The sequence below is a fragment of the Trachurus japonicus genome, chromosome 6 (genome assembly GCF_045865225.1).
Source record: "Trachurus japonicus isolate A0001 chromosome 6, Traja_1.0".
Lineage (NCBI taxonomy): Eukaryota > Metazoa > Chordata > Actinopteri > Carangiformes > Carangidae > Trachurus > Trachurus japonicus.
In genome coordinates this window covers 18,073,620-18,096,225 of record NC_140912.1, presented here as the reverse complement: position 1 = coordinate 18,096,225, position 22,606 = coordinate 18,073,620, and the positions used below count along the sequence as shown (strand labels likewise).

Below are 22,606 nucleotides of genomic sequence, written 5' to 3'. Positions count from 1 at the left end.
TGCCTGACATCTGTGCCCCAAATGGGCTGATGAGCTGCACAAGATCTGTGTTTGTTTCAACTTGTGAGCTTTAACTCACTGGAGCATCAAAGATCTTTAGTTCACAGATTTTTAACAGACGAGTCCCACATTAAACAGATCCACACACTCTTAGAAGTTCAGGTGCTGCAGAAAATAAAATCAAATATAAATCAAGTAGAAAGTGTTGAATAAACAAACGATATATCACGATTGTAAAATAAGTAATATTTTTAATTTAATACACATGAATAAAGAAAATAGTTGTTCACAGACATTTTATCAACAACCTATCACAAAAGTTAGAATAAGAAACAAAATTCTGATCAGATTTCACAAGCTCTGAAATCAGGTAGCTGAACTGAGGCTCATTTCTATTATTTCTATTCTTGGCTAATAATCAATGCTGAGTGGTAAACAGCATCCAGTGATTGCAGAATTATGAATACAGCTTGACTATAGTTTGTATCTCTACAGTATAACCTTCAGGAATCAGGAGGCAGTGTCTTTTGGTTTTTTGGTTTATACAAGATGGCATCTTTTCTCAGTAACACTGAGCACATTGAAGTATCTTGAACAAATTAAGTTTCTACTCAGTCTGGAGACTGTTCTCCCTGAACGAGGCAGAGTCTGGCCTAGCACCATCTATGAAAGACAGAATGTATCAACCCAAAATGGAGTAGTAAGGTTTTTAAAAACTATATTTCTCTGTTACAATTGAGTTGCCAACATTTGATAGATGGTTGTTTAGACAATGTGGAGCAAAAGAATAATTTAGCATACAAATTTAACAATATCACATCCTTACTATACATTGTAAAGGTGAAGGTTACACATTTAAATTAAGCCACTACAATCTCAAAAGCAACACACACTTCACTTTATGCAGAAGCAAAATGTGATCTACAGAATTAAAGGCAACACAGAGCAGCTCAGGAAGTTCCACTGTGAAGAGCTGATGAAATGTAATGTGTGAAGCAGGCGGCTGAAGCACTGCTGCGTATGAGCTTCTACTCAAACGGGGGTTATACACAAAGTGGTGAAACTCAATCTGAATCTCAATCAGCTATCTCTCTATATAATAGAAAGATAGATGATGTGGCTGCATGGTTGTCAGTAATGCTGTACCCTATTTTAGGTTGTGTTTGATAAAACCATTACTCATTGTTATGCCCTCTCTGTGCGTGCTGCTCTGGTTTTCAGTGAGTGCTGCTCTACCACAGCCCGGGTGTCATCGGTGACTATGGGTCTTGTTAACTGATGCTGTACAGTGTATCCAAACCAGTATGGAGGGTAGTCATTGCTGTGCTCCCAGTGTTTCACTCGACGCTGCAGTTTTAAAGCGGCGACCCTGAGGGGGAGAACACACTCAGTAAAAGTTCTCACGTGGGACTTCAAACTTTGTAGTGCTCTTCTAAGTCAGTGTCTTACTTGGAGATACCGCTGCAGCAGGTCATTGAGATGGAGCAGAGCGGAGGACAGATCTTCTCTAAGAGTCGTAGTGTGCGATCCGTGAGGAGAACGCAGCCACTCACATCGAGCTCTTGCAGGTACCTAGATCCAGTTGTCAGATACTGCACTGCCGTATCGGTCATCTGAAGAAGCATTGCAATGGGAAACACAATTCGGAACAACCAGGGAACATGTAAGTAAATGCTTCAGAAGAAAGTGTCTGCTGTGTGTGTACCTTGGGACAACCTGACATCCTCAGTGTGACGAGACCTGTGCAGTAAAAGGAAATGGCCCTGATGGCTGGGTCAGACAGAGCTACGCAGTGAGACACATCAACATGCTCCAGATCCCTCGCATTCTTACACAGCTTCTGTCCACGTGGAGAACAGAGAAGATGACAAGAGAGATTTGAGATGAAATGAGAAAAGACGGAGAAAAACTATCCACGTTCTGTTCACATCTGTTGGTAGACAGTAAAAACGAGTGACATCTTCCTTTGGATTGGCTTTACTTGGAAACTGCTTGGATACAAGTTTATTTCCTGTCACTAATGGAACAGGAAACAAACTTGGACCCCACAGAAGTTCCACATCTGGCATGTGTTGAAATTCTAGCTAGATGTGTACCTCGATGCCAATGTCTGTGATGTGGACACACTCGACAAGAATCAAATTCCTCAAGGGAAGTCCTTCAACAGCAGCCAGTCCCTAAAAAAACATGGAATTACAGACTGTTCACCACAATGGTCAAATATCTGTTTTCTTTTTCTTTTTTTCTTCCAGGAATGTGTGACGAACAAAGAGAGAGAAGTGAGAACAAACATCCAAACGATACCTGATCCTGGATGTTGCAACCACTGATGTCAAGAGAGCAGATGGAGCTGCCACTCAGCCACTCCAGGCTCATCTCAGTCAGTCTCTCACAGTGACTTAGGTTGAGATGGTGCAGTTTATGCAGCCTGATCAATTACACACACATGTACAGACACGCACAAAAACACACAAAAGAGCTGCTATGTGACACTAATCGAGAAACCGCTGCGAGGTAAGTTTGTATGAATGTGTGCGCAGGCTCTGCATACCTTTGTGCTATCCTCATGACAGAGATGCTCGTGATATGATTGCACTGACTGACATTTAGCTCTCTCAGTTTGTGAGCTGAGAAGCCTTCAGTCAAATACTTGATCCCAACATCAGTCACCCTGAAATAATGCCAAAGATCAGCATCAAGACTGTAGGCGCCACACACTTCAGCAGTTACAAACACAAACACACACACAAACACACACACTTGTTGCAAACTGAGATGTCCAGGTATTGCAGATTTCTGAGGGTGGCTACAGACTTGAGGGAGGTGTCAGTCAATCTGGGGCACTCTGCAGCGTGGAGTCTGCTGAGGCCTGGTGAGCTGCTGCACAGGGCCTTCCAGCTGATGTCTGACAGCTGGCTGTTACCTGAAGCGCACATTTGGATGGAGAACAGACAAAATAACTGCATCAGTGATATGTCTTTCCATACGTACTGTATATAAGGGCTGTAGGATCTCACCCTCTATACTGAGAGTCTTCAGTTTCGCTCCTTCAGCGATGGCTTTGAAGGCAACATCGGAAAGATGTCGAGCATCCAACAGAGACATGGCAGACAGACAGCGACATCTGGAGAGTAGTGCCTGTTAGAGCAGAGCGAGATTCAAGACTCTTCTTTTGCTACGAGCGCTTACAGGTGTGTGGACAAACAATGACACATTAAGGGAGTGAAGCTCTGGTTTCTGGTTAAGACTGTATGAAACATGCAGTGCTATGAATGAACTAACTTACCAAAACACAGCTATCCGAGAGTGTCGGCATTTCATCAAAAACGACCTCTTTAAGTGAAGGGCATCCAGCCGAGATGTATTTGAACCCATTTACTGTCATCTGGGAGGAGAGAGGGGAAAATGTGTGTCCACGGTGGAATCTGAATCACTCTCCTGGATGCTGTTTTCCTCACTCACTCGGACTTTCAGTGCCCCATTAAGTGAAACCATACATCTGGAACCAAACTAATGCACGTTCCCGTAGGAAAATGTGTTTTACGTTGCGGCGCATGTGTGTTATGTTATTGAGTGTGCACATCTTGAGTGGGTGGGCCAAAGTTGATTGTATAAACCCAACCCCCCTTTTTAGCCACAGCTGCCTTTTACTCCACTTCCCCCTCAGATTTTTTTGTTAAATCCCTCGGAGCAGTAAATGAGTAGGAACAGTCACCGGTGTGCAGCCAGCAACAAGAGGAGACACGTGCAAACAGAGCAGCCACCAGATATATCCAAGGCGGACTCAACGCTGAACTTTCAAAAGGCAAGGAGCCGTGTCCTGACTGCTGTTGGAGTTGTGATTACATACCAAACGGAGAGGAGCTCACCAACCTGAGTGCATCCGGACAGGTTGAGGTGGATGAGATTGTGGCAGCCCTTTCCTGTGGTCAGGTATTGAAAACCTTTATCAGTGAATTTGTAGCAGTAAGCCAGACTGAGGTACTGAAGGTTGACACAGTTCCTGTTCAAGATCAATTAGAGTAATTCTTATGAGAAACATTCTTTTCTGTGTTTCAGCTTTGTGTACATCACAGTTATTTGTGTGTTTAACAAACGGAAAAGAAAAATTCTTACATAGTAAAATGTGATTCATTTCCAAACCAAATTGCGCAATGCTGCTGAACTGTTCCACCTGCAAATCTTTCAATGATGCAATCATCATTTCTAACCATTATGTTTTGAGAATCACATCTGTTCTTCCAAATCATTACAACTGGAACTGACCGCGCTGCTTTCAGACATGAAATACAACCCAGCAAGCGACTGTATGTTGGCCAAACAGAAAAGGGGATAATTCTGGGAACTAGGGGGCAGGAGGCCAGAAAAATAAATTCACTTGGATACACTAGTGAGTTGGATAACAAAAATCTAGTCACAAAGCCTAATGTCTGCTGGAGGTACTGTATACTGTACCTGGATAGTTCTTGTAGAGTTTTGTTTGTCACACGTGTGGAAGAAAGGTTCAAGTAGAGCAGGCAGGGGCAGCCTTCAACGATTCTCTGGATCACCAGGTCCTGTTAAAGAGCAGATTTTCAAATGTTACCTCACGTTTTCTCAGCAAGACACGTCTAGAGTGTTTGATACAAACAATGATAAACAAGAATTATGTAATCTAAGGCCATGGACATTTTTAGTGTTTGTTTCCACTGGGGTGTCATCATCAATTGTCAATTTTAAGTCGTAAATCTTCAATAAAATTGTAGACAAGTAATATGTGTGATGTGAAGGAGATGCATTTTCTTTTTTTTTACATATAGGATTTTAAGGTAAACAATGTTTTACTTACTGTAATATTAAAACATTCTGACACATTGAGCTCCTGGAGATTTTTGCATTCACCTAAAATAAAAGACGTACAAAAAGAGAGAAAAAAGCAGATTAAGGGCTGGACAAACTTTGCTGTCCACTTTTTGAAAGAATGCTCCATAAATATTAGAGGTCAGTTAAAGTAGTAAAACACTATGAGTGGAACAGCATGAAGTGATACAGTAGTCTGCCTCGTGTCAAAGCTGTATATACATTCCTGGACGGCTCCTATCTCTTACATAATGTGCAACCTCACACAGCTGGATTTCATCAACAATAACACTGTTGACCCTCTGCTTCTGTTCTCAAGTGTGTTTTCAGAAGACTTTCATCCTGAAGCCTTGCTGTGATTCCAGCTCTTGTTACTGAAAAGACAGACCCTGCAGGACCCAGGATGCATGTGAACTCCTGCCTCCTCTTAACTTCCCTGCTCCTCCTGCTCCCAGCCATCGAGATGAAAAGGTCAGGGAGGGGCAGAGGGCTCAGAGGGGCGCGACACAAACTCACACGGGACAGGTATGGATTTGCTCTTGATTATTTCTTAAGCCACTTATGATTCCTCTGACAAGCCATGAATATGTTTTGTTTGTGTCTGACTATTGTCAGGGTTAAAGGAGCCGGCCGTCACAGCAGATCGGGCCCCTCCGGCCTCGTTTCACCCGTCTGCACGGAGTCAACAGAATCTGGAGAGATCTTTGTGGACTGTCAGGAACGTCGTCTCAACTTGATTCCCAGCTCACAAACCTGGACCAAACAACCCAAGCACCTCCTTCTGGCCCGCAACCGGATCAAAATCCTTAAAGATGGGGCTTTCTTTGGATATGAGAGTTTAGTGAGTCTGGACCTGCAGCAGAACCAGATTACCTTAGTGGAGGAAGGAGCCTTCCAGGGCCTGAAGCACCTCACTACCCTGCTGCTGCAACACAACCGCCTGGGAACACTTAGTGAGGAGGCGCTCATCCCCATGCCGAACCTCCGTTACCTGCGCTTATATGACAATCCCTGGAAATGTCTCTGCCCGTTGGAAAGTCTCGTCCAAACTGTTCAGGTCCCCAGCAACCGTTATTTTGGAAATCATGCCAGGTGAATTATTTAACCAAAAATAATTACTGACAGCCTCCTCACATCACACTTGACTCATCTGTGAGGTAACTGTATTTCCTCTGCTAGGTGTGAAGAGCCCATCAGGCTGAGAGGCACAAAGCTGAAGCAGGTTGATCCTGAGTTACTCTGTAAGGCGTCAGGCCTGACTGAAAACCCACAGGACGACCAAACAGACACCACAGGCCCGGCACAGCCCAGTCCATTTCGCGGAAAACCAGACGCCACCACATCTTGCCATACTTATCTTTTCCCCCAAATGCGAATGGACTGCAGTAAACGAGGCAAGTCTGCAATGTTATGTTTTTGTAATTCAGATCGATCAATTGCACGCTCCTCTAAACCTTCAGCACACATATTTCTTATGCAGCAGAGAAGAGAAATACTGTTGTAGCACCATCAGAGACTGTTTACTTATGATAAAATATTAATGTTATATTAAATTTCCATTTCTTAAAGGATTTTCAGGGCCAGACACAAAACTGTCAGAGACACACATCTGGTTTAGAAAGATTCTTTTTCTTCCATGTCATGTTACTTGCTTCCTTATGCTCTGACTGATTCCGTACTCTGGTGATTTACTAGAGAAAGAAAAACTTGGAGAGCATCAGCCAAACAATGTTTGGCTCTAATGTCAGCAAATAATAAAAGCACTAAAAGCACTTGCATAAGAATAGACTAAATCAAACAATGTGTCACTATTATTTGCCGTCTCCTGGCTGGGTGCCTGGACATTAGTATTTAATTCAGGTCATAGATAGAGTATAAGAGCATACATCTAACTCTGAGCCAATTCTTCAGTTACTGAAATTGCAGCATGTTGAGAGGAAAGTTCATTTCTTGGAGCAGTCTTTAGTTTCACAAATTTGGATGTATAGATGAAAAATACACCAATCTGATTAATTACAAAAACAAACACTGAGAGCATGTGAATGAACCAATGTTATCTTTTGGCAGACATAAAATAAACCTGTTTGAGTAACCTCTTACATAACCCTGTCCTCCCACTGTTCAGGTCTGACTGAGGTTCCCACAGGCATTCCTGAAGATGTTGTTCATCTTGATCTGTCCCACAATTCAATCCGTCACCTCAGAGCTAGAGATTTCCAAGGTGCAAGGAGCCTCAGAAGCCTTAATATCAGCAGTAACAACATGGAGCGCATCGACACAGGTGAAACGATCTACATGTAACATTTATAGCTCTTGTCATGATCAGTGAAGTGGTGGTTGGTGCTTAATATTTCCTGTAATATCCAGGATGCAGAGCCCCACTAATAAAGTTGTTTTTTCCTTTGGCCATATTTTCTGGCTAGACATGGTCGTTATACTGCTGATATTTTCTGTTTCCCATTTCTCTAGGCATTACCTCATATATAGTATTAGAGTTATTTATGGTGGGTAAAGTTTTCTTGAAGACATACTGACTGTGCTCATTGGGGCGTTTACTTTTCAGGTCAGACTAAATGTAATTATACTGAGTGACGCAAGAAACAAATCGATGCCGTGCCCAGACATTTACTGTATTCATTTTGTCTCTAATAGCGTCCTTGTCTGGACTCCTGCACCTCCATGAGCTAGACTTGTCTGACAACAGCCTGCATTTTATCCAGTACGGGGTTCTCGAGGACCTTTATTTCCTATCTCGGCTAAAACTTGGAGGAAACCCGTGGGTGTGTGACTACAGGTGGGTTTTTGTGCTCAAATAAACTAAACTAACTACTACTAATAAACAAATTTTGTGCTCTAATGGGGCGGTGCGTGGCGCAGTGGTTAGAGCAGCCGCCCCATGTAGAGGCTACAGTCCTCAACGCAGGCGTCCCCGGTTCGGATCCCGCGTCGGGCAGACATTTCCTGCATGTCATTCCCTCTCTCTCTGCCTCCCCCTTTCCTGTCTATCTCACTGTGCTATCAAATAAAAAGGCAAAAAGGCCAAAAAATATACTTAAAAAAAATTGTGCTCTAATAAACTAAACTAAACTAAACAAAATGTGGGTCTAACACAATTGCAAACCATCATTAAAAACTGACTATGTTTTTTTCAGCATCCACTACATGGTCTACTGGCTGCGTCTTCACCCAGGGGTGAGGCACTCTGGCCTGCTCTGTCGCTCCCCCCCTGAACATACCGGGGAGCGTGTGGAGGCGTATGTGCATTCCTACAACAGAGAGTGTCCAAAGGACAGACAGCACAGCAGAACAGATAACGACGAGACGGACCCTGAGCTGTGGAACACGCCGATGGAGGTGCAGGGAGAGATAGAAGAGGAGCTGGAGCCGAGCCACTTGAGAGTACCACAGAAATACCAAATCATCAGATTGTCCTGAGATCTGACTTTTTAAAGGCTCTTTATTTTCCTGTCTTCCCTTTTACTTCAATATTATAGAACAGTCTGTATCAGATGGAGAAACTATATTTTTCAGTGTTGCTTAAATGCTTTGTCAGTGCTGTGTAATCAGAATATAAGCTTTGTCAACTTATTGACTGTTTCGTAATTATTACTCATACAGCAACAACAACAACAAAACACATTTAGCGTCAGGATTTGAAATACTCACGGATACATTTCAAGCTGGGCCACGTAAGCGACGTGCAGCCCCGCAGGTTGAGATGGATCACGAATGGGCGGTAGTTGTGCAGTATCTGCTTCATTGTGCTGTCTGTTACCCAGTTTCTTTCTACAGAGAAGTTGATCTAACAAGGACAGACATTTATATTCTTGTTAAACATGGGACCTTAAACATTTCTATGAATTAAATGCAAGAACCGATCTCTTATACATACCTGAGCCCACAGTGTGCCTGCCTGGATCATAGCTCTCCATGAGCAACAGACCTCAGCACAATTCAGCCAGTCTCGTAATTCTAAATATTGAAAGATCTGTAACAAGAAAAAAAAAGAAAAAAACATAAAACATTCAGTATCTGATAATTCTGCAAAGTGGGAAATGAAAGACGGTAGACACATGAATTGTCTATCTATTTATCTTACTAAATTCAGCACACAACCCCCTCTGTGCCAAACACAAAGATTAAAAGAACGAAACAACTTTCATACAATTTTTTTAAATCAATATTTGGTAACTTTGTTAAAGGGATAGTTCAACATTTTGGCAAATTGGTCTATTGCCATAATCACTATAGTCATAGCAGTAGGTTCATTACCTTTTTTTTTTTTTTTTTTTCACTTTAATTTTTATTGAGAATTTTTGCTTTACAAAGGTGCAACAACTCAATCAAAATAGAACTAAAACAAGTTAAAAAAAAAAAAAACACATAAAAAACACACATGGGAGTCACTTTCAAAGCAATCTGTCCATATTCCATTTTTTTTCCTCAATCAAGTTTTTTGTTTTGTCGTTGTTCAGTCATAAATATTGTCCATCTCATCCATTTCTCTTTGAACTGAGCTTCCTGTAGCCTTAAGCGGTGTATCATTTTTTCCATTGTGTAGATATCCTCTACCAGGTGAGTCCATTGTTCTTGTGTAGGGATGTCTTCCCTTCCCCATTTCTTCGTGATAGCTTTCTTAGCTGCTGTTAGTAATATTTTTACCAGGTATCTGTCCTTCGTTCTTATATTTTCTTCACATAGGTTACACAAATACAATACTGTACAAGACATTGGAATCTTATATCCAAGTATTTTCAACAATGCATCGTGTAACATTTTCCAAAACCACCTGATTTTATCACATTTCCAGAAAATGTGCGAGTGATCTACGTTCATTATTCCACAGTCTCTCCAACAAGGCATATTTTTATTCAACTGTTTACTCTTGACTTTGGGTGAAATAAAAAAACGAATCAGATTTTTCCAGGAGAACTCCCTCCAGATCCGTGAATTAGTGGATGTGTGGTGTATTTTCCACATGTTTAGCCACTCTTCATCTGTGATTTTTATCTTAAATTCTGATTCCCATTTTTCTTTTATGTATTTAGTTGAGTGTTTATTTGATATTAATTTTTTATATAACCCGGAAACAATTCTAACTTTGTTTTCTTTGTATGTATTGATTATGAGTTGGATCACACCATTCACTTCTCCGGAGGGGTCCATCCTGATCTCTTTCAGAAAGTAATCCCTAAGTTGTAGGTACCTATAGAATTCCTGTTTATCCAAATCAAATTTTTCTTTTATATTTTGGAAACTCTCCAGCTGCCCATTCTTCACTAGCACACACCACGCTGTGATTCCCTTGGCAGTCCACCGCTTAAATCCATTATCGTATCTAGCTGGTTTGAATTTGCTATCATATGCTACCCATTTTAATGAATTAGCGTCTTTTTGAATCTTATATTTTTTTATTATGCTGAACCATAATTTTAGTGTAAACATCGTTATTGGGTTTATTTGGTTTTTAATCACCTTGTATGTGTCTTCATCTCCTATAATACTCTGTACTGGGTATCCACCAAGCTGTGTTTCCAACTCTTTCCACTTTGCAGTGTAATCTGGTTTGCACCATCCAACAACATACCTCAGCTGGGCTGCATGAAAGTATGTTTTCAAATTGGGAAGTCCCATCCCACCTTCTTCTTTTGGCAGCTGGAGAGTCTCCAATCTTATTCTAGGTCTTTTTCCACCCCAAACAAACCTTGAAATTATTCTATTCCAGCTCATAAACTGAGACTGTGGGACCTCTACTGGTAGGGATTGGAACAGGTACAAAAGCCTTGGTAAAACATTCATCCTGATTATCTGAATCCGTGAGCTGAGATCCAGTGTTAGTGTAGACCATCTTTCAATATCTTTTTGTATTTCCTGATTTATCTTACCATAGTTTGATTCATATAATTTAGATAATCCTTTTGTGATTGTGACCCCCAAATATTCAATTCCCTTAAGTTTCCAATTAAGTTTAAATAATTCTTGAATCTCTTTTGGTGGACTATAGTTAAGCGCTAATATTTGTGTCTTTGCGACATTTATTTTATATCCTGATAAGTGTCCAAATGTTTCCAAAAGTTTCATCAATGCAGGTAATGATTCACTTGGGCGTTCGAGGTAGGTTATGACGTCATCTGCGAAAAGTCCTATTTTTTGTTCTACATCATTTACCACCACTCCTTTGATCTCTTGTTCCTGTCTTATAGCCTGCGCAAGCGGCTCTATAAAAAGGGCAAACAGAGTGGGTGATAGGCAGCATCCTTGCCTCGTTGATCTCTGTAATCTAATCTTGTCTGTCAGGCTCCCATTGACTTTAATTCTTGCAGTTGGTTGTTGATAGAGTGTCTTTATGCACTGTATTGATTTATTACTAAAGCCAAATCTCTCTAACACTTTATATAAAAATTTCCAATTGACACAATCGAAAGCTTTCTCTGCGTCAATACTTACTAATACAGTGCTCTTTTTGTCTTTTCTTGCTTGTTCCACTACGTGTAGTGTTCTTCTAATGTTGTCATGTGTCTGGCGTCCTCTTATAAATCCCGTTTGATCTTCCTCTATTATTTCTGGTATAAAGGAGTTCAGTCGTTTAGAAATTATTGTTGTATATATTTTATAGTCAACATTTAATATTGAGATTGGTCTATAGCTTGCACAGTGTTCTTTGTCCTTTCCTTGTTTCGGAATGACTGTAATTATTGCCTCAGCCCATGATGGGGGTATTTTATTGTTTTGGAGAGTCCAATTGAAAGAGGCAAGGAGCAGTGGTGACAGCTCTTCTCTAAACATCCTATACCACTCTGCTGGGTATCCATCACTTCCCGGTGATTTATTGTTTTTCAATGTATTTATTGCATCTTTTACCTCCTCCAGTGTAATCTCTGCTGTTAATTTATCATTTTGTGTACGTCCAATTGAGGGTAGATCTAGCATCTCCAGGAATGCAATCATTTCATTCTCTTCTGCAGATGCAGGTTGTGTATATAGGTCTTGGTAATATCTTTGGAAGATATTTTCGATACCATCCGGAGTAGATACTATCTCACCTGTATGGGGATCTTTAATTTTGTATATATTACTAATTGCTTGTTGTTTTCTTATACGCTTTGCCAGTATTTTAGTGGCCTTTGAACCTACTTCATGGTAGCCCAGTTTAAAATATTTATTCTTTTTTTCAATTTCGTCCAATAGTATGTCATTAATTTTTGTTTTTGTTTCTTTAATTTGTTGACTTATCTCGGAGTCATTAGTATTTTGGTATTCCTGTTCCAATTCCCTTAACTTTTCATTATGCATTTTATAGGCCTCCACTTTAGCTCTTTTTGCATGTGCAGTTTCAGCTATCAGTTTTCCTCTGATGACTGCCTTCATGGCATCCCAAAAAATTGTTGGGTCTACAGTGCCATTGTTATTTTCTTCTATGTATCTTCCGATTTCCGTTTTTACCTTCTTCCTTGTTTGATCATTATTCATAATTCCCAGATTAAGTCTCCATACTGTATGACGTCTTCTATTGTTTAAGTTTATTGTTAAATAGAGTGGGTTATGGTCTGACACATCTGCGCCCCCTATCCTGCACTCTCGTACCATATGGTTATCCTCTGCATTCATAAAAAAGTAATCTATCCTTGAATGGACTTTATGTGCTGCAGAGTAATGCGTGAAGTCTTTTTCCAGGGGGTGTAGATTCCTCCAAACATCAATCATCCCCATCTCTTCCAAGGATATGTTTATGAATCTTGTCAAATGCATTTTATTCTTTTTGAGACTAGTTGTATCTATTTTGTGGTCCCTAATAACATTTAGGTCTCCCCCACAGACCAAAATACCTCCTGTTTCTGCTATGATGTCATCAAATAGACATTTAAAAAAGGATTTGTCACTTTCCGGAGGTGCATATATGTTTACTAGTGTTACTAGTTCATTCTCTACTCTTCCTTTTACTATAACGTATCTTCCTTCCTTATCCCTGCATTCCTTCTCAAGGTCAAACTTAGTTGTATTTGAAATCAGTATCACTACTCCTCTTCTACATCCTCCTTTAAATGAACTATGGTATAAGTTCCTGTAGCCATATTTTTTAAGTTTATTATGTTCTGATTGTGACAGGTGGGTCTCCTGAAGAAAAATTATTTGTGCTTTTTCTTTTTTAAGTTTTGTCATGACCTTTTGTCTTTTAATTGGACTATTAAGACCATTTACATTCAACGACATTATTTTGATATGATTAGTCATAATTTTGTTTTGCTATTATTTGTAAGTATACTCCCAAACATTTCTGAACAAAACACTCATGAACAGTAAATATAACAACATGAACCCAAACAATTGTGACTTCAGACAGTGGGGTAAACTGTGCCCCGAGTCCCCGTTGGTGGGTGAAGGGGAAATCCTCATCTCTCATGGGGGCCCCTTCCTAGACTTGATTAGTTCCTAATTGAACTCTATAAGGTCTAGATGTGTCCAACTATAGAGAAGAAAACTAAACATCTCCTGGTCGGGTATGAATATTATCAGTGTTGAAGTCTATGTTTTACTGCTACCTTTCTCCAGTGCATGTTCATGTTTTCCTGTGGTATTCCTGTAGCTTCTCTCTGGCACGGTGCGCTGCTTCACGTGTCGTATCCTTTCCTCTGACGCGTTGCCATTCCGGTGTTACTCGTGTCTTCTCCCTCACCGCCGGTGTGCTGTCATCGCCCGGTGGGTCCGTGATGAATCCCCTCTCTCTCATAGCCCGCGCGGCTTCCTCGGCGCTGTCGTATGTTTTCACTCCGTTGCTCCAGTGTATCCGTATTCTAGTCAGCGGCGTCTGAAAACGTATTTGTTTTTCTTTGAGCACCTTTTTAATGCCCACATATGACCTCCGTTTCTGGACGACTTCAGCAGGATAATCGTGATCAAAAAAGATCTGCTTATTTCCTACTTGTATTTTTTTCTTCCATGCCGTCTTCAGGATCATTTCTTTTGTCTCAAACTTGAGAAAGTTGACTATAATGGACCTGGGTGGTGCATTCGGGCTTGGTTTCTGTGCGAGAGCGCGGTGTGCTCTCTGAATGTGGAGCTCCGTTCCTTCAGGTAGCTGCAGCTCTGTTTTTAGCAGCTGGTCTATGTACTTGCTAGTGGAGTTCTCCTCCGTCTCCTCAGGCACGCCGAAAATACGGATATTGTTCCTTCTTGATCTCCCCTCGAGGTCGGTTACCTTTTCTTGCATCTTGCGTGTCTGCTCCTGCATTTCCATCATCACTTCTCCCGCGTCTATTTTCCACTCTTCCAGCTCTGCTATGCGCTCCTGGGCCTCGGCCATAGTCGCCTTCTGTGTCTGTAGCTCGTTTATATTATCTGTTAGCTTGCGCTCGATTTCTTGTTGAAGAGTGGTGATTTCTTCTTTCATTTCTTTTTTCAACTCGTCTTTTAGCGTGTTCAGTTCGTGTCGTATCTCTTGTTTAAGGTCTTTTATATCTTTGCTAATTGTAGCCAGCCCGACTCGCAGTGTCTCATTGTGGTCTTGACCGTCCATTTTCTCTGCTGCGTCGTCCTCGTGTTCGCTATCTTCGCTTTCAGAGGTCGTCTCGGGTAGCTTCTCAGTTTCGGGTAGTTTCTCAACTTTTTCTTGCTTCTGGTTAGTTTTCCCTGTCCTTCGGTTACCTTTCCCACCCATAATATAACTTTTAGTCGTCGAGTTAAACCTTATGGTGGGTTTTTTATGTCCGACTTGGGAGAGTAGTTAACTACACGTCTGCTCACTCGGCCATCTTCCCGGAAGTCAGGTTCATTACCTTTAATTGTCGTGCAAGATATTTTTAGAATGGCAGAGCAGAGCCGCGAGCTGTTCAGAGCTACGCTACGGAGGCTAATGGGATTTCTTGGTTTCCCTCATCAAACTCAACAAATACACAATCCAGGGGCGGTGCGTGGCGCAGTGGTTAAGGCGGCCGCCCCATGTAGAGGCTACAGTCCTCAACGCAGGCGTCCCCGGTTCGAGTCCCGCATCGGGCAGACCTTTCCTGCATGTCATTCCCCCTCTCTCTGCCTCCCCCTTTCCTGTCTATCTATACTGTGCTATCAAATAAAGGCAAAAAGCCAAAAAATATACTTAAAAAAAAAAAAAAAACACAATCCAACAACTCCAAAACGATCCCGTGGACAAGTTGTGACCTGCACATTCAGCACGCTATGAGATAATAACGAAACGTTTCAAGACAGAGTTGTTTTATAGGTGAATTCATGCAAAACCACTGATGCACGTTCCTGTCAGGGGCAGTTTCTTCAGCAAGCAGTCTCTGCATTTGCCTCGAAAACAACTCTGTCTCATAATGTTCCGTTATTATCTCATAGCGTCGTGGTGAATGTGCAGGTCACAACTTGCAAAAACAGCTCGCACCGACAAATAAAAGTAACAATGTTGCCAAAAATGTTTAACTATCCCTTTAACATCTGGCCATTATCAAGGAAAATGTATGCGCCTAGACAGGGTTCACTGCCACCTCTGGCGTCGACCCTTGTTCAAACCAGAGCGATGCAAGTGAAGCAAGCGGCTCCCTTCTCTCTCCAAACATAGACATGTCGAAGCACTATTTATTGGGAGAGGTGTTGAGCAGAAACACCAGAGCAAACAAAGCCAAAACTGAACTCACATGGCCAGCAAATGTGAATCCAAAGCAAACAAGAGGCCACAACTGATTAGTTTAAGAAGAGGTGGTAAGATAACTTGTCCTCTGAAGTCTTCAACATATTTATAGTCTAGAGAGCCTCTGCTTCAACAATTACATAAGGCCTAAAAAATATTATCATGAACACTGCAACAGATCTTGTGAGTGAGTTGTTCCATAAACACAGCCCTCTCTGCTGGTTACAGCCACGCTGTAGCTGAGACTGACTGTAATCAACTGTGTGTGGTTACTAAATGGTGGGACCGGTCTCATGTTAAGTTCAAGCACCATTAGTGTAATTTCTATAATGATTACTATGATAGCCAGATGTGTTATAGTTTGACCTTGTATGTTTACAGTCCTTATGTAACAGATATGTATGATCTCATTACTGGCTGCTTAGAGAGAGCTTAGCCTATACAGCTCTTTAAAGCCCATGCTATCATCACTCTATGTGAACTTCATGAACACTGTGAGGCTTAAGATGATCTCCCCTCAAGATCAGGAATGGCTTAAGAAGATCTACCTTCAATGCCAGGCTGCTAGGGAGCATTGAGAGCCTGTCAGATCCTTCTCCAGTCTGCTGGTCTTTGTTGCTGATCGCTTTAGTCTTTGATGCTAATTGCATCTTCTGCAAGATGAATGCAAGAACATGAAACAAGCAAATACATACAGAACATATGTATGAAATATTTAAAGCAGATATCAGTGGAATGTTTTTGTTAATATAAGTCCTAAATAGTCCTATTTTCCGTCAGCAATCACTTACATGAAGTATTTCAGCCTAAACACGAGTCTCTCCGTCACTCTGCTCTGCTGTAACCCGAGGAGAAAATTTTCCTTGTGGGATACAAGTGTTATCCAATGAGGGGAGAGAACGGCATGAAGGGCTGTGTGTGCAGCCAAGGGATGCGCGTGAATGTGGTGACGTAGCACGAGGACCAATTGATGCCTGACAAGGGCGGGGGCTGCTAACTCATGGTGCGTTCAAGGAAACTCGTACTTTGTGTTTTTCCTTCCTGTGAAGTCATACCAGTTCGATCTGGTACGAGTTCACGGGTCGGAAGTTACGAGTGGCCGTTATAGGGAACTTTCACAGACAACAGGACGGTAAAAACACGAGCTACGGGTTACCTGGAACGCTACCAAGTCGTAGTTGTGACTTGAAGCTGTAACTTACGGTTTCAAAAGCCTGCCTTGAACACAGCATTAGCCGAAACGGCCGTGCCGCTGTTATCTGCTTTAATACAAACGCTATGTGCATGTATGTGTATGAAAGGACACATACAGTACATACATTTCCACATGAAAGTATACCTTAAAGTACTCTTTTATCCTCTTTGCATCCTTCGTAACGTAATGCCATCCAGCTATGATGCGCTTTAGGCGAGCAGTGTTTTCAAGTCTCGTAAGTTTCTCTATGGCAGCTAAGTTGAAAAGAAAAAGAAAAAGAATTTACACAACACAGGTACTGCCAATTCTGCATCTTTTTTTAGCAGATGATGACATGTGGACTAAATTATGGCAACAATATTACAATTACAAAGTCCAATTGAGCTGATTCACAGGGCAAATTTTGCAACAACGAAGGACAAAGTGAGTCACAGGAGTGGGTGTAAACAGTGGAGAATAAATTAATGCTGGGAAAGACTTTGAGTTTGGATACATTTCCTAACCACAGCACTTGTTTTCTCTGGCTAAACAGAAAGTCTCAGCTTGCAAAAACAGTTTAGTCTCCATTAGTTAAGCCAACACCTTTTTCACTGAGCAATACTTTTTGTAGTCACTTACCAGCTCGTGTCTTCTTGTGTAATTTTACCCAGTTCAACCATTTGGTGAGAGCAACCTGCTGGCATTTCCGCTCAAAGTGCTTCTTTGACATGTCCATCTTCAGAGCCAGCTCTACGGTATCTCTCTTGCTCTGCACAGCGAACATCTTCCACTTCCTGTGGACACAGCTCATTATTAATTTAGGTAACAGGTACACAGGCAGGCTGTCAGGCGTCTGCATCTGCTCAACAGGACAGTGAAATAATATTGATGGATTTACTCAAATTAATAGAAAAGTATATTCTAATGATACTCTCAACTAAAGCAGATTTGCATTTAGACGGGACAATGTAAGACAAAATGTCACTGGTAGAGAAACCTACAAAGACAATGGAGAGGTGTAAGGGTATCCGTGAAACTGAATATCCTCATGAACTTTCCCACTTGTTAACAATGATCCAGACTTTCATTCACATGGGTCAAATATCTGCCTGGAGAGCCATTTGAGTCACTCTCTCTTGGTACCATCACAATTACCTCGACACGTCAATATTTATAAAGGTTAATGAAATAACCAGGATGTAACCTCAACATTTTTTTCCATCATCAAACTTTAATGTCTTCTTCTCAGTCATTTTTTATATTCAAGACTCACATGTGTATAAGATGACACAGACAGGTTTGGCTGTAACCTCACAGACACATATCTCATTTGAATCAGTGCTGCTGTGCTCGTCCAATTAGGTTGACTTTCACACAGCACCAGCTGTCTACAATCACCTCCCTGCAATCAGTGTAAGCAGGGTCTGAAAAAACTCTGTAACCTTCCTGGCAACTTTGTGGAGAAAGAAAGGACAGAGCATGATTGATTGTCATCTGGGCTGGTAGCTTTAAGACAGACTGTTGCTGCTGCAGGTGGATGCAACCATGGATCATCCATTTGGGTAAATGATATACAAGTTAGTTTTTTGACTAAATTTGGCCTGTGCTACGTTTATATGTGTGAATCCTTTGTTTTCTTTTCAGGGTTTCTTGGTTTTACACTCTGTTGTTATGGGGCTGCATTAGTTCTCCCCAGAAAGGTACGATCTTCAAAATCATTTACTGATATATGTTCAACAATGTGAATCTAATGTTTTTTAATGTAATGTCCTTGTTAGGTAACAATATTGCACATGGCTACTCTCTGGATGACAACCAACAATCCTCAACCCACTCTCATTCTGGAGCATTTATAAACACAGATGATGAGGATAAAGCACAAGTTATGAGGCACCAGAGTTTTGCTTCATTTCAGAGAGAACCAGTCCAGCATGAAAACAGACAGGATGTTACCAGCTTTGTTGAAGAGATGGTCCAACACAAATCAGACCCAGGACAGGAGAAAGAAGAGAATTTAGTGGCCTCCTCTGCTCCCTCTGTGCAGGAATACAAGCATCCAACCTCTTATAATCAACATCCATTTGTGCTTCTGTTGACAGAGCACATGCCAAAGAATACTGTGGAGGGCATCAGTTTCCCAACAGTCGAATCTTTAAGACATTTTATTGAAGCTATGAAGAGCTCCTTCCTGACACCAGGAAGTGACTTGGGCAGACATTTTCAAACTGCTCGGGATGTAATGAAAAGTGAGTTGACTTCTGGTGCTCAAAATGGAGAGTCTTCAACTAGGTCTGATCATGTAGCAGAAGGATCTGCTCTCGATGACAACAGTAAAAATGAAGTCTGGAGGGAACCTTCGAATGCAGTATTTGAACAAAATGAACCAAACGCCAACCATCAGCCAAGAGAGAGACTCTCCTTCCCTGACCCTGTTGACTCCACTGCAGATCACATTTCCCCTCGTGCTTATGACGATCAAGGCTACGGCCCTGTCTCTGCGCCCTCCCCACGCCATAATTATGCAACCACAGAATATGTTTCAAGTAATTATCCAAGTTTGGTTGATGATGGAATTTCTGGGGAAAACCCTGACCTTCGAATTAGTGCTCCTCATGTGCAAAATGAAGTGGTTCAGTCATCAAGCTACAAGCTCCCTGAGCAAGCAACCTCTGGAGGGGATTCTTCTTACAGTAGCCAGGTGACTGCATCCCCGGTCAAGCAACCAAACAACCCATCTCACACTTCTGATTTGAATATCCAACAACCAACATATTTATTTCACAGTGGAGTCTCTTCTACAGGGTATCAAGAACCATCGGGTGACTATGATTTTGGCGAAGACCAAAGAGTGGAGCTATACAGAGAAACTCAAGCTAATGTCCTGTACCCCCAAGAGCCCCCAACTTTGAATTCCTATGGTAAAAGTTTATACTTCAGAGCACCACAAAATCAACTCCACCTCCCAGATAGTCTACCCAAACATCGGGAAAGACCAGCCCAATCAGTTCAGATGTATCAAGTGACTGCTGGAAAGGAAACAAAGGATATAAAAAATACTCCCACAATCCACCTGCCTGCATCTATTGGCTCGACAAGTGGTCATGTGGGTGCTGAACGAAGTAGCCCACATGATGCTCAGCAGCAGGTACTGAGTGAAAAGCAGCCTGTCAGATCCAACCATGTGTTTATTGTGAAACCTTCTAGCTCTCCTCATGACTCAGCTATAAATGATGGCTATTTCAGAAACCATCATGCAAAACATGAGGAGATACCTGACCTGTCCGAGAAGAATCAAGTGTTTAGCTTTCAGGAGCCCCAACAAAATGATGATAATTCTCCCTTTTCCACTTCAAGTAGCTTTGATTTAACCCAGAGTGTGATCTCTTCTCAGCTCAGCAGTGTTCATAGAAGTCCTGACTCCCCAAAGAACTTGGCTCAGACTTCAAAACCAGAGAATACCTTCTCAAAGTTATTTGGCAATGAAGTATCGTCAAGGAACTTCGAAATCAGCAACATAATCTCTGACAGGTTTCCAAATCCTCTTGGTTCATCTTCTACCCAACAAAGGCAAGGCATTTCTCTAAATGATATCTTTGTGAGTGCTACCAGAGCTGGCCGTCTACATAACTTGATCCAACCAACTAAAGTACAGAGGCGTCCTGTCAAAGTGAACAAACAGCCCAGCACCGTGGTCTCCCAGCCCCTTAAACCACTTTTTGCATCCAAAGTGCCAGGTTCTACTTTTGGCAGTATTTTTTGGAGGAATGATGGCAACACAAAAAGGCTTCCTCCTCAAAGACGCCCCAACATGTCACCACAATTTGTAAACACATATGTAATGAAGTCAAGAAGCAGTTATGTACGGGACAAAGTATCTCATTCAAAAACCTCTTATACACCATATTGGCATGTTGAAGGTAACGCATCAAAAGACCAATGGAAATCTGCCCCAGGAAAACAAGAAGCTTCACTGTCTCACACAGTGTAAAAGGACATGAGGAACAGTGGGGAAGAATCATCAGAGATAAATGGTATGAACACGTTTAAATGAAACAAAACTGCTGTGCTTATAATTATAACCAAGCTGAAAATATTTCACATCTTAAATGAAGGAACTTGTCTGTAGGATCCTGAATAAAATCATAGACATTACACGAGTAAGCTGCTAAATGTGTCTAGTGTGACAACTGTCGAAATCAGTAATAAAGTGAGATATTTTTCTCCACCTGCAGGTCATAATGCTGACTGACAGAAAGTCCTCTTCCTTTGTTACTATGGGTGAGTGCTCATATTGAATATTTAATTCAAAAGACAGCTGAAAACTTGTTGAAGTTGATTTTTCTTTTTTTTCCTCAATAGGACCCGTTTCTATCTTCAACTGGGAAATAAAATCAAGTTTTTACTGTTCTCCACACGTCCATTCTGATTAGTAAAAGAATTAAATATTGCAAATATTTTGTAGCCCTTGGTTGTGACAGATGGGATCTACTCAACAATTTAAAGATTTTTAGGATGAATTTGTTTTGTCACAAATGCCACACCAGTCACAATTAAGTTCCACGTGAGACAGTAGTCAAGATCATTTGGTACTGCATGCTTACCTGAAGCAACAGCTTGTTAAATTTTTCATGTAATGGCTGTAGGCCTTCTCTAGCAGACAAAAGGGTGGCTAGAAAGGAGCACAGGACAGCAATTATTATAAACACACATTGTTTCACTCGAGTTAAGTAATTTTCCTTGGATAGAAATTCCAATGGCATATATGCTTTTAAATTTTACTGTACCATTTCCTCATCTGGCTCTATGAAGCCCACGTCTACAGGTCTGTGGATCAGAGAAGTGGTTGTTGCCTTTTGCTGCTGTAGCTCAGCCACAAATTTATGCCTTAAAGAGGAATGAAGTTCACATCAAAAGCAGACAGAATACAATAACAGTAAAAGAATATGTTGGTACTAATACAGAAAGTGATATGACACCACTCTTCAGTTTAAAAAATCCAATTTTAAAAAGTCCAAGTTGGCAATATGCTTGTACCAAAAAATGCTTTTTAAAATGTTTGTAATTGTCAGTGATAATAGGTACTGGAGACACTGATATTTAAAATCCCTAGCGGTCAAGAAACACATGATTTTATAAAAGGAAAAAACAAAGAAACAAGATTTCCCCTGAATTTAGTTTGTAATTTGTATATTTTACAGTTTTCTACACACAGTTCAACAGTTTGGGTAGCCATGGCTTTCTCTCTCTCTCAGGAGTAAAAGAAAACTTGAGAAAGTGAGCCACCAAGTGTCCGTCCAAAGAAAAGTCACAGGAAGAAGTCAAGGCTACCTACCAGTCTACATCCTGGAGATTATCATGTCCCTGGAAAGCTAACAGAGTGTTTTTCAGAAACTGTATTGGGTCACTTGGACATGACAGGCATGACGCTGTCAACAGGGCCTGTTGGCATAGAAAATTAGATGAAGATAACTTTCAGAGTTAAAAAAAAAAAAAGTTAAGTACTCAAATCATAATTAGTAGCCAAAATAAATACATAAAAACAAATCAATTTGTGTAATGAGATGGCCTAAGGGCTGTGATTATTACCTGTAACACTGTTGTTCATACTAGCTAACTTAGGCTATTTCTACTAAACCCACCTACCTGATATATTTGTGGCAGGCAGTGTTGCAGTTCACACTCTGTCACAGTAGGTTCCGTTTTTGCCACAGCCATGTCTTGTCTTCAATACGGCTGTAAATCAAAAATACTTAGTGTATTTATATTTATATTGACAGTTCTGTCAGATTTCACCCTGGCACAACTAATGCTCCTCCATTTGCAAACTCATCGTTGCCAGGTAACGAAGCAAGTAAAACTTAAGTACCGTTAAATGTTGGTCAACTAATGAGTTTAAATGTAGCGCACACACCATAGACTGTATATAAAAAGGTATACACTTCAAGGTGTTGACACGTTTGTTTGTTTTT

The 22,606-nt window shown here is 41.1% G+C and overlaps 3 protein-coding genes across 5 annotated transcripts; 2 read left to right on the top strand and 1 right to left on the bottom strand.

The window, feature by feature from the left end:
* Positions 1-655: 655 nt before the first annotated feature.
* On the bottom strand, positions 656-22,499 carry fbxl13 (F-box and leucine-rich repeat protein 13). Of its 2 annotated transcripts, XM_085779527.1 has the most exons (21): positions 22,281-22,499; positions 21,970-22,076; positions 21,422-21,521; positions 21,239-21,306; positions 17,277-17,431; positions 16,803-16,912; positions 16,012-16,116; positions 8,732-8,827; positions 8,506-8,641; positions 4,829-4,881; positions 4,456-4,556; positions 3,874-4,003; positions 3,287-3,385; positions 3,018-3,138; positions 2,761-2,923; positions 2,552-2,671; positions 2,305-2,428; positions 2,097-2,177; positions 1,706-1,840; positions 1,450-1,613; positions 656-1,369 (listed from the first exon to the last, which is right to left on the bottom strand). In XM_085779527.1, the coding sequence occupies exons 1-21, from the start codon at positions 22,350-22,352 to the stop codon at positions 1,186-1,188; spliced, it is 2,424 nt and encodes an 807-aa protein (XP_085635653.1). In that variant the 5' UTR covers positions 22,353-22,499; the 3' UTR covers positions 656-1,185. The 2 variants fall into 2 exon arrangements, with proteins under 2 accessions (XP_085635653.1, XP_085635654.1); XM_085779528.1 differs by lacking the exons at positions 21,239-21,306; positions 21,422-21,521; positions 21,970-22,076; positions 22,281-22,499 and adding an exon at positions 17,911-18,197.
* LOC146985996 (leucine-rich repeat-containing protein 17-like) lies at positions 3,679-8,357 on the top strand. 2 transcript variants are annotated; one of them, XM_085779531.1, is made up of 7 exons: positions 3,679-3,933; positions 5,205-5,364; positions 5,455-5,931; positions 6,019-6,233; positions 6,965-7,120; positions 7,492-7,633; positions 7,992-8,357. In XM_085779531.1, exons 2-7 carry the CDS (start codon positions 5,243-5,245, stop codon positions 8,272-8,274), a joined length of 1,395 nt encoding a protein of 464 aa, XP_085635657.1. In that variant the 5' UTR covers positions 3,679-3,933; positions 5,205-5,242; the 3' UTR covers positions 8,275-8,357. The 2 variants fall into 2 exon arrangements, with proteins under 2 accessions (XP_085635657.1, XP_085635655.1); XM_085779529.1 differs by having other exon boundaries at positions 5,159-5,364.
* LOC146985995 (uncharacterized) lies at positions 18,065-21,045 on the top strand. The gene is made up of 5 exons (XM_085780339.1): positions 18,065-18,199; positions 18,282-18,337; positions 18,416-20,668; positions 20,870-20,915; positions 20,997-21,045. Exons 1-3 carry the CDS (start codon positions 18,183-18,185, stop codon positions 20,623-20,625), a joined length of 2,283 nt encoding a protein of 760 aa, XP_085636465.1. The 5' UTR covers positions 18,065-18,182; the 3' UTR covers positions 20,626-20,668; positions 20,870-20,915; positions 20,997-21,045.
* Positions 22,500-22,606: the final 107 nt, after the last annotated feature.

Coding starts and splice junctions, on each gene's coding strand:
- LOC146985995 (XM_085780339.1), top strand. Junction 18,338..18,415: donor CATTAGTTCTCCCCAGAAAG/GTACGATCTTCA, acceptor TGTCCTTGTTAG/GTAACAATATTGCACATGGC.
- LOC146985996 (XM_085779531.1), top strand. CDS start 5,243: ATGCATGTGAACTCCTGCCTCCTCTTAACTTCCCTGCTCCTCCTGCTC. Junction 5,365..5,454: donor CACAAACTCACACGGGACAG/GTATGGATTTGC, acceptor GACTATTGTCAG/GGTTAAAGGAGCCGGCCGTC. Junction 7,634..7,991: donor CCGTGGGTGTGTGACTACAG/GTGGGTTTTTGT, acceptor TGTTTTTTTCAG/CATCCACTACATGGTCTACT.
- fbxl13 (XM_085779527.1), bottom strand. CDS start 22,352: ATGGCTGTGGCAAAAACGGAACCTACTGTGACAGAGTGTGAACTGCAA. Junction 8,642..8,731: donor CAGGCACACTGTGGGCTCAG/GTATGTATAAGA, acceptor TGTCCTTGTTAG/ATCAACTTCTCTGTAGAAAG. Junction 4,004..4,455: donor ACTCTACAAGAACTATCCAG/GTACAGTATACA, acceptor GATCTTGAACAG/GAACTGTGTCAACCTTCAGT.